Source organism: Copidosoma floridanum, unplaced genomic scaffold, assembly GCF_036245765.1.
Source record: "Copidosoma floridanum isolate Cflo_tuat_1 unplaced genomic scaffold, Cflo_Japanese_pri ptg000005l, whole genome shotgun sequence".
NCBI classification, from domain to species: Eukaryota; Metazoa; Arthropoda; class Insecta; order Hymenoptera; family Encyrtidae; genus Copidosoma; species Copidosoma floridanum.
Window position 1 is genome coordinate 4,037,536 of NW_028321882.1, and position 17,643 is coordinate 4,055,178.

The 17,643-nt window shown below is 33.5% G+C and overlaps 1 protein-coding gene across 1 annotated transcript in view; it reads left to right on the forward strand.

The window, feature by feature from the left end:
• The window catches only part of LOC149375650 (cuticlin-3), a 705,303-nt gene that overhangs the window by 7,762 nt on the left and 679,898 nt on the right, over positions 1-17,643 (forward strand). Inside the window, exon 3 of the mRNA XM_089598075.1 lies at positions 3,263-3,433. Coding sequence (XP_089454201.1) covers positions 3,263-3,433 — 171 coding nt within the window. The remainder of the gene's footprint in view (positions 1-3,262; positions 3,434-17,643) is intronic.

Below are 17,643 nucleotides of genomic sequence, written 5' to 3' on the forward strand. Positions count from 1 at the left end.
ATAAAAATTAATGTAAACATTTATAAAATCTTCAAAAAATTTTTGTCACAACATAACCTTTTAAAATTCAAAAAAAAATGACATCTTAAAAAAAAGCTGTATAGACCCAAAATAACTACTTTTACAAATTTTCTAAAGCGGTACTACATGATTGACGCGCACAAATCGAAAGTGGTTATAACAGGTTATCTATAGACTATGCACAAACATGACCTTAATTTTTTTGGTTTTTCGACTGTATCTTGAAAAGAACGAGTTAAACAAATTTTATTATTTAGTATGGCATGTTTAGAAAATTAATACGGACGTTGACAAAATTTTCGACAAACTTTTGTTTCAACGTAATCTCCCAAAATACAAAAAACAGTTGTATCTGGAAAAGAAAGCCGGATAGGCTAAAAAATAATTTTATATACAGAGAATACATATTAAGGTGCACACATACGTTACCTTGATTCATACAAAAAGTCGTAGTAATTCTGAAAATAATAAGTCATATCTCAATGGCAAAACTACATATCCTTCATGTCCCATGTATAAATTGATTTATTTTCTACTGTCTATCATGTATTATAAAAAAAATTGTCACTTGACCAAAACCAATATTCTTATTTCTCATTCTTAGATCGGTAAAAGTTAGTTAAGCACGGGTAAATATTAATACTAAATTATGAGTTATTGTAAAAAACGAATGAAATAAAAAATTACAATTTTACAATAGAAAATATGTATATATAAATATCTATTATGTTTCTCAATCCTTATAAGATGTAGTAGATTTTTTTACTTTTATGGTAGCCAAAATTTAAAAAAATTCTTATTTGTCGGATGCAAAGATTCTAACATGAATTTAGTGTACACATATGATGGCATATCGAATGCACGAATAATATTTTTAAATAAACGGAATTTTCGTCTAGCGTAATGGAGCAACAGTACCTTCTTTCGGCGCGGTATGGTAAAAATTTTTGTTTTATTCTGCATTACATGACCCACAATTTATTTATGTATTACATATACCATAGCAAACATAAGAGTTCTTAGAAAGCGCGAATCATTACATAAGTAGTAAATTAAGGTATATGTATTTTATGCACTTGCGTGCTGAAATACGTAATAATATTAAAATTTTTACTATTTTAATATGGAATTCTTAAAGATCTATTAAAATGAGGTGAATTCTAATTTTCTTAGTTTTTATTATACTGAGTTTAATAACATCTAAGTCCGAAGTTTAACTTCTGCCAGGGTTCCCGAGAGACACACCTTGGGTTTTTTTCTCTAAATTTACTTTATTATTTTTATAATGAAAAAAAAAGATTCTACTGTAGCCCTAAGAGAATGAGAGTTATAAAAAATGAGTCTCCTCGGCAAAAGTCACGAAACTCTAAAATTTTGCTTTCCCTTTATCAAAAAAAAAAAAAATATTCTGTGAAAAGGTATTTTTTTTTTTTATATAGACCTGATGAAAATTTTTTTAGCATAATAAAGAATGCGATAGTCTGACAGGTGTTAAGTTTGTAAAAGTATTACTCATATATGTGTTCACACATATTTGAATAATAACTCAGATAATAAAATTAAGTATACGTGCAGAATGTATATTACGTTACAAATAAAGGTAGATAATCTTAAGTTTCGCAAAATGTTAAAAAAAATTAGGTAAAAGTTAGGACAGTTGACTGTGTAGATATGTACAACAAATATAATGGTATGCTACCAAAAAAACCACTAAAGAAAGTGATTTGTATTTTATGATTGATCCTATCAATAGTGGTGAATAAAACTACAATAATACAAAGAATAGTAGGAATAATAAAAAAAAATTTTAATACTTAAGAAAAAAAAAAAAAAAAAATTATTTTCTTTCCGAGTGTTAAGTTATTGTTTGGTTAACGTAATAGGTATTAATTAAACGAAAAAAAATTTTAAAATATGCAGTACACTAGCAAAAGTAAAAGTACTTATAGTGATGTAAGTGGGATTATAAAAAAATTGATTCAGTGCATTGGCACAAGAAGATTTGAACTTGATCCTGGGTGGTAATGTTACTGTTTCTGCTTTTTGAAAAAAAGTCTTCCCTTTTTCCAAGGAAATTTTTAAAGTATACCGTTCTGTATGTTTTTTTAACTCTTTCAAGTTAGCTGCATGTAGTTTTAGGTAGTTATGTTTTATTTTATTTCTATTTTCTTACTAGCTTGTATCATATACCTTAAAAGTTTGTCGACAACAATAATTAGATGCACATACTAAGACAGTTAAAAAACATAGGCTTACTTGAAACATTGGGGATAAAAGCTAGTCTACACTCAATTTTTTATCAGAACCAGTTAAACAACCATCAGAGATTTAGGTTAGAAGGTGTGTAGACAAACTACATGGTACAAGAAAACCAGAGATTTTTGTCATAAGACTGCACTTCTAATTATTTAAACATTGTTTAGGCAAAAATTAAGATATGACCTTATAAAATAAAAGGCTATCGTTGTAAACGTACTGGTAACAATAACCACAGAAACAGTAAAATCAAAAAATTTTTGTAAAGCTTACTACATCTCTCTGTTAACGATAATGCTTTTAATTGTGGCTTACCAAAATCTTTTTTCTCTACTATTTACCATAAAAATCTGTTAAAGTCAAACTTTTAAAATTTTTTGTTTAGCTAGACAAAATATCGGATTTAATTGTTGAATTTGTAAAACTTATAATATCATTTAGTGCTTTAAGTAAGCAAAAAGTAATACTGTAAATAAAATATAAACTAAAATTAGAAAAAAAGTGGCAAAAAGTAATTTTAACATGCAGTTAAACTTATAACCCAAGGGGTATCTCACTAAATTTAGTCACGGAGCTTTTATAGTTCCTGATGTGAGTAAAATAGCTTCTTAATGTCTTATTTTAGGTCGTGAGAATTCCATTGTTCTTGTGCATCAAAAACAAAGTAATAGTGTTCAGCTTTTCTTAGAATTGTACTCAAAACAAAATACGAGTAAATTGCTAAAATATTGGTTATAATGTACACTGTCTAATTATAATGCAAAATGCATGTATGTGAGGGCAAGTATACATGGGGATAAAGACAATATTTTTTTTAACTTTAAGAAGTATATCGTTAAAAGCTATTTGAATAACTAGTTTTTGAATGTATTGTACGTAGTAGTAAAAATATGACTGGAGGAAGCCATACCTAATTTTCTAGTTGACAATGATTATGTATTTTTACAAATCTAGAACAGAAACTGAACTTATATTATTTAAACAGATAGCTTATACCGCTGACAATATAGAACATAAACCAGGTACTGAAAATTCTTTAGTAGAAGAAATAACAGAGGACTATTGGATTGGAAGTGGTGCTGGTCTGGTTGAGGAGGAGATCAGCAATAATGAGACAAGAGAGATTCTTAATCATGAGCCTAGTGCCCACGAAGCCGTAAGTTCGTAAATTTTTTAACACCAACCAAATAATTATTTTCATTAGTTCATACATTTATAAATTTGTACGTTTCATTCAAATAAATTAATAAACAAGAAAATGAAAAAAGAACTTCTATTACTATTGTTAGTATCACTATCATTATTGATATGTTATTAATAATATAAAAAGGTATAATTTTTTGTTCTTGGTTTCGAAAGCAGTTAGATGAGGTTTTCATTATTAAATAAAATTACGTGAGGCAAACAAGGACAGGCATCAGTATTTTACCAGTCATATAACTATTTGCAACTCAACATACTTCATGATAAAATTGACTTGAATCATGTGTATTTTAATAAGTTTACTACTTCTGTCAGTTACTAAATGAATTCATATATTTTCATTGTTGTTACTTTTTTATTATAATATTTTTATGTTTACTATTTAACTAGGTTGATTGTAAGAACTCAGCGGCTTTCTTTAATAATTTAGCAGCTCTGGTGTTTTGATCATTTCGTAAGATACTTGAAGTATTGAATGTGAAGTATAGAACTTTTTTCTGTTCGTAGATCTAAAAGTTATATATGTTGTAAGTTTATTACATTTGGTTACGCCAATTTTTAAGCGTATTCTAATATTAAATTTATATATTAATCTTGCAAACCATTATTTTGTTTTCAATGATTCGTTTGATACTTAAAATCAAGATTTTGTCAGATATTCTTTTAAGAACGGTCTATTTCGTCATTGATAAAACAGAAAACTGAACCAGCTGTTATTGTTCATCTTAAATTTTTTAGTGTCGTAATTGAACAATACTTTTGGTATCTAGAATTTTTAATAAATAATCTAGGTTCATCGTCTTTTACCTGTATGCAGTTTTGACGGGCATGTTTCACTTATTTATTAAATGAAGTCAAACTTTTATGATCACAATTTAGTATTAAAAAGTTTTAGAAATAAGAAAGTTTGTTGTTGACTGTAAGTAAGTTTTGAATAAACAACCACATTACACATACTGACTAGAAACTTTTAATTGCAACTGAACCCATGAAATTTGTTTTCAAACCATGTTCTTGACGTGATCATAGCTGAGATAGTAGTACTAACACGAAAATAATATTAGTTTTATTTACTGTAAATATTACATTTTAATCATCATAGTTTGTCTTACTTAAAAATACTTTTATAAGCTATTAATTGGTCAGAATCACTATTATTTATAACCTCTTATTATTAGATACACTAAGTATAGACTTAGATGTTAAGTTATTGTTACTTATTCTTGAATGGTAAGATAAAAACCTACAAACCTTAAGACAAAAGTAAAGCTTTTGCATGGCTACATTAATATAAATATAAACATACAAAACATTTCAAGTAATATTTGGCGTAACAAACAATTTAAATGAGAATATTTTCACAAGTCATAAGATCGGTAATGGTCAACTTTTAGTGGAAATATATAAAAGTAAGATACTTTGTAAATGTCCTTAAATCATGGATGAGCCTTTATATATTGTTTTAAGAAAAAACAACGGAATTAAAATTTATATTTAAGATTTATGTAAAAAAATTGGATTCAAGGAATAAAATAAACACAGTTTTTGTAATAAAAATACAAGAGACAAATAGAAATGTTTTTTAAAGAGCAACTAAATGTTCTTATTACTACAATGTGAAAAAAAAGACTATTTGTTGTAATAGATAGAATAAAGTACATTGATAAAGTGTAAAATTCTTTAAAATTAATAATAATGATATTTCGTCTTGCAATAAGCAAGTCCTATTGCTAATGAGTCAGCAATGGGTAGTCTATATAGCCGAGATTGTGACCAACGAGATGTTGCTCAAGCCAACATCCGACATTTTTGGAGTTCATATTCTCACTTCTATTCTAGATTAGCTTTTACTGATCGTGTGCTTATGCACTGACTCCAAGAAATAATAATTGCCATGGTTGCTACGTTAGATAGTCTAGTACATTTAAGATTCGAACTATTAAATATAAATGTGATCGTAAGAACCAAAAAAACTTGGGTATTGTAAACGTATATGATAAATACAGGACATTGTTTTAGTTTTGGCAAAAGAACATTTAAACTTTAAAATAAAAAAATCCTACTACAAAGGAATCTTTTTATAAATGATAAGTAGATCTTTACGTTGGTAGCGTATCAATGTGTCACGAGTCCCTCTAGTTCTTTGATTATTGATTAGCTTATCATTAATAATATAAAATGTCTCTGAAATACACTTGACAGTAATAGTATGTTATGTATATAAGAATAAGTGTTATTTATATAAGATTATATCGTGTTAAAAAGTTAAATCTTTTTCTTTTGTGCAAGGTAATGCAAATGACGAATACATCCCTGTTCTCAAGCAGACATAACGGAATGCTGCATATATCTATATGTATACTACCATTAAATGTCACCCATCACATTGTCGCACGGTTTTTCTGACCTCTTAACCTTCGTTATTGATATTAGTAACTTACATTTTTAAATAATTGAAATCGTACAATAGTAATGTAACATAAGTTTCCTGCTCCCTGTACATTATGTTATATTTGACTTGAGGTGGGTTATCTTTACATGACAGGAACATTGTCATTACTTAACTGCAAATAAAAGAGTAATAGAGAACTTGCATGCAGTAGGGTTTAGTTAACCAATACTTTTTATTGCTACAGTGGTATTAATTAAACATGTATGAATTATTCAATCGCCAGAAAATAGTGTTAAGGTCAAGAAATTAAATATTTTCACAGAACATTGTTCAAGATCTTATTAAAATCGAAATCACGTAACAGTGGCGTAAGATCTTCTGAAGTTTTGAAGTTTACTTGACTTACAATTACTCACAGGAGGTCTTGATTTGAGACGTCATTATTAAACATTTGAATACACTTTATTCGAAGCAGACAGAAGACTGTTTTTGTTTACTGAGAGAGTTGTGGACAATTGACATATTAGTATTTATGTCACCATAAATCTAGAGTTCTTAAAGGAACACACGAAAATATACAATAAGTAGATTAAAAATGATAATTAATTCTATTTATTCTAATAAGTACCATGTTAGGTTACAAATCAAAGATTGCGATGTATTTTTGTTTTGGATAGAGTTTTGATACAAAATGTATTGTTGTAGCCAAAGTCTGTCCATAACATAAGTTCCAAAACAAAAACTTCTCGATTAAAGTAGTTATTAATGGGGAGTTCAAAAGAGTTATTAAGGTAAGGTGTAAGGACTATCCTGCATTACCAGAGGCATGCAAACATAATGTAGCCGTTCTGGCTTAAATCTATAAAAAATCAGATGAACACTCTACAATTAGTACTGAGTGTTATTAGAGGAAAACAAAACTATCAGGCATTGAAACAGCCACTAATTATAAGTAAATAGGAGAAATGTTTCCAAAAGTTTTAAATAATAATATAAGTGACAGTTCTGAAAAAGTTTGAAGTCAATTTTAAAACATCAAAGTACTTAAAGAACTAATAGTCATATCATTTAATTTTTAGAACGAAGTTCTTTATGTCACGTTACTCGGGGGGCTTGAATTTTAAAACCGACAGATTTTTTTTTTTTAAAACGAAAGTGGTTTACCCAGAGTCTCTTCCTCTCCAGTTTCCCCCCTTACCCCGTCCCCCTCGCCTACTGTTTTCTATACACTTCCCCTCTCCCCACTATATATGTATATCTGCCAACCGTGCTGTGTTACTCTTCTGCACACCTTTACCCACCATTCCTCCTCACACTCCCAAGCAATTAATTTTTAAACAAGTTTTAATTTTATTTTTCCACAATAATTTTTATTTGACTTCGAATTTTTTTCTTTTACAATTCTAAAAAAAAAAAAAAAAAAAATCATTTTCTAATGAAGAGATTTGAACCCTCGACCTCCTGCATACGAGTCTAGTACCTTACCCACTCTGCTACGAGCGCTGCCGACTATAGTTACTCGGTTTTTTGTACTTATGGTGAGGTTCGTAACTATAACATTCCATTTTTAAATATGTTCACTTATAATACATTTAATTATGTATTTGTTTTATAAATTATGTATATTTGTTTTCTAAATAATACATCTAAAAAAAAAAAAAAAAAAAAAATTAAAATAAACATGTAGAATAGAGTTAAAGAATGTATCAATTGAAGAACGTATCAATGGATCTTAAAGGCGCTTTTTTTGAATTCGACAAATAAATTGTGTTACGTTATCACATAATTACATAAATAAAGTAACTCATCAAATCAATTATAAATGAATTATGTAAGATCATTACATAAATATATTTCGAGCTTCATATCATTTTAATGGTTTTTAAGGGCACTTATTTTGAATTTGATAAACAAATAATGGCACAATTTCATTGAGTAATTATTTAAAAATAAAACAAAAATTGCATTAATGAGCTATAAAATCGCAAAAAAATAAGTGAAAAAAAAAAATTTTTTTTAAATAATGAAATGAAATATGAAAATAAAATGAAATAAAATTACAAAAGACATAAATAAATACAATGTTATAAAAAAAAATGAAATAAAAAGGGGAATAAAAAAAAAGATTAAATATGAAAATAAAAAAGAAATCAATTGAAGGACATACAAAAAAATTAGAAAAATGTAATAAAATGAAATATGAAAAAAAATGAAAAAAGAAATGAAAAAAAAGATAAATAAATAAAACAAGAAACAAAGAAAAAAATAAAACAAGAAATTAAAAAAAAAAAAAAGAAAGTATTTTAAAGGAAATTAAAACAACAAACCAGGGGGTATTAACGGGTCATGGGACCCACGGTAAGAACGAGGTTCTTTAAACATGAGATGAGTATAGACACAATTTCTCAGGTAACATGGGGGTTGCCAGACCCACAGGAAGAACGACGCTCCGTAATCGTTAGTACTGCATTCATGTTGTTTACTAAAACAAAAACTTGAAAAACGAATAAAATAAAATAAAAAATAGTTTACTACTCACGATGGTTGAACTTCATGAGTACTGTGTCTATGCACAACGTTCTCACGAAGTTTAACCATCGTGAGTAGTAAACTATTTTTTTTTTTTTTATTCGTTTTTTAAGTTTTTGTTTCAGTAAACAACATGAATGCAGTACTAACGTTGACAGAGTTTCGTTTTTCCTGTGGGTCTGGCAACCCCCTTGTTACCTGAGAAATTGTGTCTATACTTATCTCATGTTTAAAGAACTTCGTTCTTACCGTGGGTCCCATGACCCATTTATACCCCCTGGTTTGTTGTTTTAATTTCCGTTTTAACTTTTTCCTTTTTATTTTTTTTTTTTTTTTAATTTCTTGTTTTATTTTTTCACACAAATTCAATGCATTAGTTGTCTTTACCGTATCACGCAGATTATTACAAAGATAATGGAAGTAAAATGAATAATTTTAAAGGGTACTGCTCTGAATTTTTGACTGATCACAACTATTTAATCGCATTACAAGTAACTTGGTAACAAGATAGCAGTGCATCGTGGTTTGAACTTAGGTTTCGGCATATTACTGCTTTAGTTATTTATGAAGGTGCGCAAAGTAAGACGGTGGATATTGTATTGGTCAAAAAAATACTTGGTTTAACTAATTTTAACACTTCAGCCATACAAAGAGCAAAGTATTTAAAAAATACAGTCTTGTCAATTCTTGGATGTGAATTGAAAGTGAGATTGGGAAAGAGTGATGTAAAAATCAGGACTTATTTAAAAAGAAAGTTTTCTTACTCTGGGAGTGTCAACTGATGGTTTTACTGACAAAGCTATCATTGCCATCAAGTATCCAAGTTCTCATGACTCAGTAATTAATTATAACGATCATATACATAGCAGCATAACTAACAAATATAGAACTTATCTACATTGACGAATGCTTTATTCTGGTAAAAGTAGTGAGTAATTTTGCATAGCAAGCACAAATTTTGAAAATGATGGGAGTATTTCTATAATAAAAAAAACTCTAGACAAATGTTTCATAATGTCAGTAGATAACAGAGCCATGATAGTTTGGAATATGAATATTTGTCCTCATTTAATGAAGTATAAGTGCGTACTTTAAAGAAGTTAGAGAGTATCATTCAGAAAGTTAAAGAACGGGAGGTTCCCTCGCCCAACGCAGATGTACACCCTTTACCGTGCACCTCTTTTTGCACTATACAAACCTAAATGTGGACGACTGTAATTAATTATACTTTTAAAAAATGACTGGTAAGTCGTAATTTTTTTTTGTTAAGTATCTTGTACTCTCTTATGTGATAAGGTATTTATAAAAACGTTTCTTTAATGCACCACATTCATAATGTACCCTAAATTTTAATTGAAAGACAACCAAACCTTGTTATCTTTTAAAAAATCATGTGAAAATCGTAGAATTTAATAATATTTGTCTCAAAAATTTTCAGGGAAATAATCTGAAAAAATTCATGTGCACCCGTAATATGCTAAAATATAACATACATTTTTTTGCATGGTTATACATTTTGAACTTTTCTGCCAAACCTCCTTTCTAAAAAAAAAAAAAAAATACTATGATGCGCATAATTTGTTAAATAATTTTATTATTAACTTGACGTTACATTGAAAAGATTGCACTAATTTGATTAACCCCTACCCATAGCCTCCCAAAACCCTCTACGGACACCCCATCAATTTTTTATTTCCCTTACAGCTCTACTACTTCGCAACGATTTCTTTAAGTAAAAAACTTTTTTGCACTTATCTGCAAAGTGTGGTGCTCGGGGGGGTATTGAATCCCTATTTCAATACCCTGCTCAGACAAGAGCGATATGACTTTCTTCATTTCATCGCAACCCTGCCAAATCTAAGCAACAATCTCCCGGGCAGCACTCTGGAGGGTAGTGCCATTATCAGAATATAACTTCTGACAAACACCCCTTTGGGAAGTAAGTCTATGAAACGCCACCATGAAGGCCAGAGTGAAAAGGTCAGATACAACCTTGATGTGCATAGCCTTATGAACTAAACGAACAAAAATTGCAACATAAGACTTCACAGACTTAGCTTCTTTACCTTTTGAAAATCCTACTGGAAACGGACCCGCAAAATCAATGCTCACCTCAGCAAAAGGTCTAGCCGTCTGCAATCAAAAAGCAGACAGGGGCTCCGAGTGTTGCGCTTGAGCTGGAATACGACACACGTGTTTTGCACCGCTCGTTTTCTGGCACGTTTTGCTGTTGTTCTTGGGGTCCGAGACTTCGGTCCTGGATGCAATACTGCCTTGTGTTGAGGGCTAGTGCCACTGTGCCGTTGGCACCTGCAGTGGTCCGCTCTGTCGACTACTATGGCCTCCTCCCAGGATGGCCTTACTTCTAACCTAACCCAAAGTGATACCCCTGCTCAATCACAGGCCAAGAAAAGTTTCTCGAGTGTCATTTTCTCTCCGAACAAAAATCAAGCTATTATTCTGGATTCCGTTGAAGGTAATTCAATTGACGAATATATTGATGGGCTTGAAGCTATTATTGATGCAACGGCGATAAGGTTTATTTCGAAAATATCAGGAGGTAGAGTTTGTATCTTTCTTTGTGGAGAATCGGCTGTCCTTTCAATTGTCAACAAGAGCGTTAATATAGACAGAGTGTCTCTCAAAGTTCGTCCGCTGCTGGAAAAAATAAGTGAGTTGTCCTCTCCAATGTTAACCCAGTTATTCCGCATGAATTTATTGTACAAGCCCTTAAGGCTCGTGGCATAACTCCTGTGTCTGGACTCAGCTACATTAGAGCAGGCCTAGCAAAGCCTAGTAGAAGCCATATTCTCTCTTTTAAAAGACAAGTTTACATAAAAGAGAAAGATGAACTAGCTCTACCTGACTCTTTGCAAATCTCCTACGAAGAAACAGCCTACTTGATCTTTTTGAGTACTGACTCCACGACGTGCTTCCTCTGCAAGCAGAAAGGACACGTAGCCAAGTTGTGCCCATCGGGTACCTCAGACAAGATTTTTATGGATCAGGTCAGTGAAATTGAAGGGATCTTCACTGCTCCTATAAATCAACAACAGTCTTCCTCTTAAAGCAACTCTACACCACCGTTTGTTGTGCCTCAAGTGCAGGTGCCTGGTGGAATGGCTGCCAAAAAGAGGTGTCTAACCTTAGGGGGTTCCAGTAGTGACATAGCTAATGCCCTAGAGGTTCCTGTTGTTGATGTTAAAAAGAAAGAGGGGACACCCCTCAAGCTCCAAGGAAACCTCCAGGGAGCTTTCAAGGCAAAGAAAGTCATCAAGAAGGTCAAGACTGAAAAAACTCAAGAAAATTGATTTCTTGGTTTTGGTGGCACACAAGATGTGTTAGAAAGAGACCTAAATCGCGCCTGTCTCCAATTGAGCTTGGCACCCAAGTTCACTGGAGATGAGATCCTTCCTATAGAACGTGTTAAGGAGCTCATAGTGGCTTCAAAGAGAAGTAGTCCAGATAAGGTGACGCTGGCAGATGACATTACAGGAAACCCGGAATCCTTGTTTGATACATTGGACAGACTTTATCAGATCGTTACCAAGAGTACCAGAACGACCATAACCAAACTCAAAATGAAGCTGAGGAAGAGGAGTCCCTCGGTGTCCAGCACAGAATCTGCTGCCAGAGGACAAGAGGATAGCAACTTCTCCTTCGAAGTATTAGGTCATGAGACCTGCTAAGCCCTTAGATAGTGCTTCTCTCAGAATTCTGTTCTGGAATGCCCGCAGTGTTGCAAACAAGTGGTTTGATGTGCTTAGTGTGATAAACGGTTTGCATGTGTTTGTCTGTGTTGAATCTTGATTAAAGCCCAAGTTCAATAAGAAAGTTACGGGGTTTAATATGTATAGGTTCGACAGGACTCTCTCCAAGGGGGGAGGCATTCTCTTTTTAATTTGAGACAATCTCTCCTTTCCCGTCCTTCAAGATATTAAGTCACCTAATGTCAATCGGAAATAAGTGGCATCAAAATAGAGAACTTGGCTCCCCCCTTGGATGTCCTGGCCTGCTATCGAGTTCCTAATATAACATTACCTCAGTCTCAGTGGGAGGTGATAGTTGGTAACACAGTGTCCAGACTAAACTGTTTGTTACTTGGCGACTTCAACGCACATAATACAGCTTGGAATTGTATCAAGTTGGATACTAACGGTGCTAGATTTCAAAATTCTATAAACAAGTCAGATCTATTCTTTGTAAATAATGACACGATTACTCATATTTATTCTCGCACTGGGACTGAATCTAATCTAGATTTGGTCTTAGCTACCCCCACTGTGGCTGATAAAATTAAACTTCAAGTCTTTAAACAGACATGAGGATCAGATCATTACCCAGTATATTTCGAAATTGGTATTAAAAAGCATATATATGACAGAAAGTCCTTTGGAATTACTACTAAGCGTACTGACTGGAAAATTTTTGTAAAAGAACTAAAGTCGTGCTATGACTCTTTTTTAGATGTTTCTTATGACAACAGGTCTGCCTGTGATAAATATGAATTTTTCTTCGATAAAATAAAAACGGCTATTATAAGTGCTTCCCCCTCCAAAAAAGGCAGCCCCTCCAAAGGATCTAAGCAACAAAACAATCCCAATCTTTGGCGGGACTCTGAATGTCACAAGGTTAAAAGACTTAGAAGGGCTGCCTTCAAGAGGTGGGAGTTTACTCATAATCCAAAAGACTGGTGCAAATATAAGCGGGCATGTGCTGTTGCCCTTAAGACTTTTAGATTTAAGAAGAGGGAAAGCTTTAGGAGGTTTGCAGAAAGCCTCAACTTCTGAACCAGTCCTAGTTATATCTGGAATAAATGTAGAGTTCTTAAAAACCGATGGGTCAATGTATCTCCTCCTCCTGTGTCTGAACAATTACAAAAGACACAGGCAGAGGAGCTTTCTACTAGGCTTGCACCTCCTTGGGCTCCATGGGACCCAACCCGTTTGCCCCAATGTATGGATAATGAGTTTTTCCAGGCTCCTTTTAACTTCTTAGAGTTTAACGTCTCTCTAGATAGCAAAAACATCAAGTCAGCACCTGGCCCGGATGGAATTGACTATGAGATGTTGGTTAAATTACCGCCTGAATTCAAACTTCTTCTTTTGGACATTTTCAATGAAATAAATTCAATGGGTGCCTTTTCTGAAGACTGGAAGAAATTATAAATCCACTTTATTCCTAAACCAAGTAGTACTTGTGTCAGGCCCATTGCTCTGACCTCATGTGTTTGTAAACTCTATGAAACTTTAGTTAAAAATAGGTTACAGTGGTGGGTGGAATATACGTCATTCCTACCTGCCACCCAGCACGGTTTTAGAAGGGGCAAGTCGTGTGCTGACAGCCTTCTCAATATCAGACTCAGTATCGAGAAGGCTTTCATGGAAGGGTGGCAGGTTTTTGCTGCTTTTTAGATGTACGTTCAGCCTTTGATAATGTGAACGTGGATATTCTTCTTGATCAGATGGCCACATTGGGCTGTTCTAGTAATATTTTGTGCTTTATCAGTCATATTACTCATACCAGATACTGGTACTTATACTTGAATGATACAGAACCTAGGTTTTCTCATCAGGGGGTACCACAAGGGGGAGTATTGAGCCCCCTATTGTATATTATTTATGTTTCCTCGATCTTTCACGATCTGGACGATCGGGTATCCATCCTTCAGTTTGCTGATGACATTGCAATGTTTGTTGAATCTGCAAGTGCCGAGGATGGGTGCCCTATCCTGGAGGGTAGAGTCGAGGAGGCCAGCGACAGGCTCTCCGACCTTGGCTTAGATCTTGCCCCTGGAAAAACTGTGTTGGTTCACTTCAATAAAAAAAGACATTGTATCTGGAAGCGTAGCTATGAATGCTAATGGCGTAAAAGTCTCTTTATCTGAATTCGTTAAATTCTTAGGTATTTATTTTGATTATAGACTAAACTTTAAGAAGCAAACTGACTCAGTCAGATGTCGATTTTATAAAACTTTACATATTATTAAGTTTCTCTGCGGTACGTGGTGGGGCAGTGATCCACTACTGCTTATTACTTTGTACAAAAGTTATGTCTGGTCAATTTTGGAATACGGTGCTATTGCATACTAATATGTCTACAACCACTCCATTCCCCTAAAGCTTGAGAGAATCCATAATGCTGCCATCCGTATTACATATGAATACCGTATTTCTACTCCAAATAATGTGTTGATTGCTGAATCCAAAATGTTAACTGTTAAAGAACGCATCAAGTTCCTACTTAAAACTCATGTTTCTAAGGTTTTGGTGGGCTCAAATGTATACCTGTCTAACAAGATCATTGAATTCTAGAACTCTTTTAGTACTTTTTCTGGTGAAGGGTCTTACTTCCTGGGGGAGTGTATCTCTGGTGTCTTGTCTCTAAGAGGGCATATTTGCCCTACTTACTTTACTAAACTTAAATTCTCCTGGAATTACAAGGTTTACGATATAGATCTTGACACGAGTAAAATCTACCAGGACCAACCGGAGGCTAAAGATGCACTTTCCTTTTGGTTGCAGAGCCTTGGAAAAGTTTATATTTATACGTATGGCAGCAAAATTCTGGGAAATGATCACGTGGATGCGGCCACTGTCTGTTCGGCACTTGATGTGGAAGTTGCCAAAAGCGTTTTTAAAGAGGCCTTCATATCCACTGCGGAATGCATTGTTATGTGCGAAGCAGTGAATATTGCACTTACTCAACCTACATCAGATTTTCTCGTTCTCTCAGACTCCCTTAGTGTGTTGCAAGCTTTTAAATCTTCCACCTTTCATACGCTTTCCAACCCATTCTTAGACAAACTCAAGATCCTAATTAATCAATTCTTGTCTATTGATACCTCAGGTACCATTAAGTTTATGTGGATTCCGGCCCACCTTGGCATTCCGGAGAACGAGAGGGCTAGTAAGGTTGCTAAGCTGGCCACTATGTTCAACCATTGTGATTACAAGGCTGTACCATTTTCTGATCTCAAAGCTAGTTTTAAGATAGAGGCCAAAGACTGCACACTTAGATGGGTGTTGAAGGCCGGTCAAGAAAAAGGAAAGTTATTCTTTGAAAAATTTTACAACGATAGATCTACTCCCTGGCTTAAAGGCATAAACCTGACAAGGAGTCTTATCGTCACGATAAATCGCTGTCGCGCAAATCACTACAATCTGGCGGCGTCATTAGTAAGAGTTAGTATTGTTAATGAATCGAAATGTAAATGTAAAGACGCCAATGAAGATTTGGATCATGTCATATGACAGTGCCATCTATACAATGTTCCAAGAATTACCTTGTACAACAGTTTGGCTAAGTTAGCTTACTTCCCCCCGTTTCATTGTGACGAATTCCTGTATGATTCCTAACTTCAAAACTTTTAGACAAATTTTTTAATTCCTAGAGGAATGTCAGCTAAATATTTAAATTTATAAATTTGTAAGCTTTTTAGCTATAAAAGCTTTCAAGGTATTAATAAAGCTTATTTTCAAAACTAAAAAAAAAGACAGGGGCGCTATTCTCTGTTCTACAGACCACCCACTCTCATTCATCCATCCTTATCCAAAAATAGTGATAAACGTAGCAAGTATGAGTTGGATGGAAGGGCGTGATTCTTAAAAAGGCAATCTATTTCCTGAGCAAAATGATGACGCTAAACCATACGAAAAATTTCCGTTCAAGACAATTGCCAAGACAATCCCATTCTTGCAGAATCACCATTTTTTCCACGGAAACTAATCCTTTTACGTCAACGAAATAATAAGAAAACAATTCTCACCATCCTTAAGTAATTAGAATAACGTCTCAACACATTCAATAAATCATTATCCTCACACTCTACCGTATCAGCAACCATTGCCATGGCTGTCACCGCATCAGTATCCAGAAAATCACTCAACGACTCAGAATCTCCAGAAGAAAGATCGCCACTTAGCAACCACGAAGGACCATGCCACCAAAACTCAGAAGAAGCCAACTAGAAAGGAGTGACTCCCCACGTGGCAAGGTCAGCAGAATTTTTCGCAGAGGGCTTATGACTCCAAGCAACCAATATAAAAGCAATTAAGATTTCACTTACTTGATTTGCAACAAAAACCGGCCAACCTGAAAGATGTCTCCTCAGTTAGTCCAGATTCACTCAAGAATCAGACTAAAAGCTCATTCCTAAAGGCTGACCTTCCAAATGCTAAATAACGAACCCAACTAATTAAACGAGAAGAACAGCTGCACAAAGTTCAAGTCAAGAGAGAGACTGTGTCCTGACTGGTTTTTTGTTATTTCTGCTATATCAACGTGTTGTTTTCTCTCAATATAAGGTTAGGTATCGTATAACTTTATTTGTTCGTATAACGAGAATAGGATAGGGTTGAGAGTGGTGCAAAAATAAGTATGCGATAATTAATTTTCGTTGATTTTTTCTTTGTTCCTCTTAATCTCAGACCAGTAAGAGAAAAGAACTTTATGGACTTTTAAGTTTAGCTTGTACGAATTTGAAAATATGAGCCAGGTATTAGAGATTAATTTTGATCAGGTTGTTGAGGTATGTGAGCTTCTTTGTAGATCTAATTTACTACATTGCTATATTCATTTATTATTTAATTAAAAACAAAATAGTAACATTATCTCATATAAATTATGATCCATAAGCGGCCACATAACAGTGTAATTTAGTGCTAATAATTGAATCCTATTGGATTTAACAAGTCTTAAGAGGGTTGTTGAGATCTGTGTGATGTTTATCTCGAGTAGTTTGCGTCCATGTTGAGTTGCGGGAAGATTTTATGATAAATGTGTGCGTATAGGTGTTGCTCAGTACATTGGGTGTATGGTTTATCGGCTTAAGGAAATATCACCAGTGGTAGAAGAAATAAAAGAGATATCTGGGCATAGTATTGCGTCGTGAGGCAAGAACACTCTAGTTCGGAATCGGCCAGTGAAGCAAGCAGATGTGCAGCCTGGCTGCTCTTTGTGCTTGGTAGACCATGTATAGAACAGTGCTCATTGGAATATCATCTTCGTCTTAGCGAGACAGGTTTTTCCTTCAAGGTTGAACAGCATCTTGATGAGCTTGACACTGGTCAAGAAACTTTTCGTTCTAAGATCGCTGCATCTTATCGTTTGACGTCATTGATCATCGCTGAGTCAAGTCGTCGGGCACATCGAGAAGCACGAGAGCTGTGTACCAGCACATTAAAGCAAATCGTCACTGTCGTATGTACATAGTTTAGAGGCAAGAAAGAACACAGAAAGCT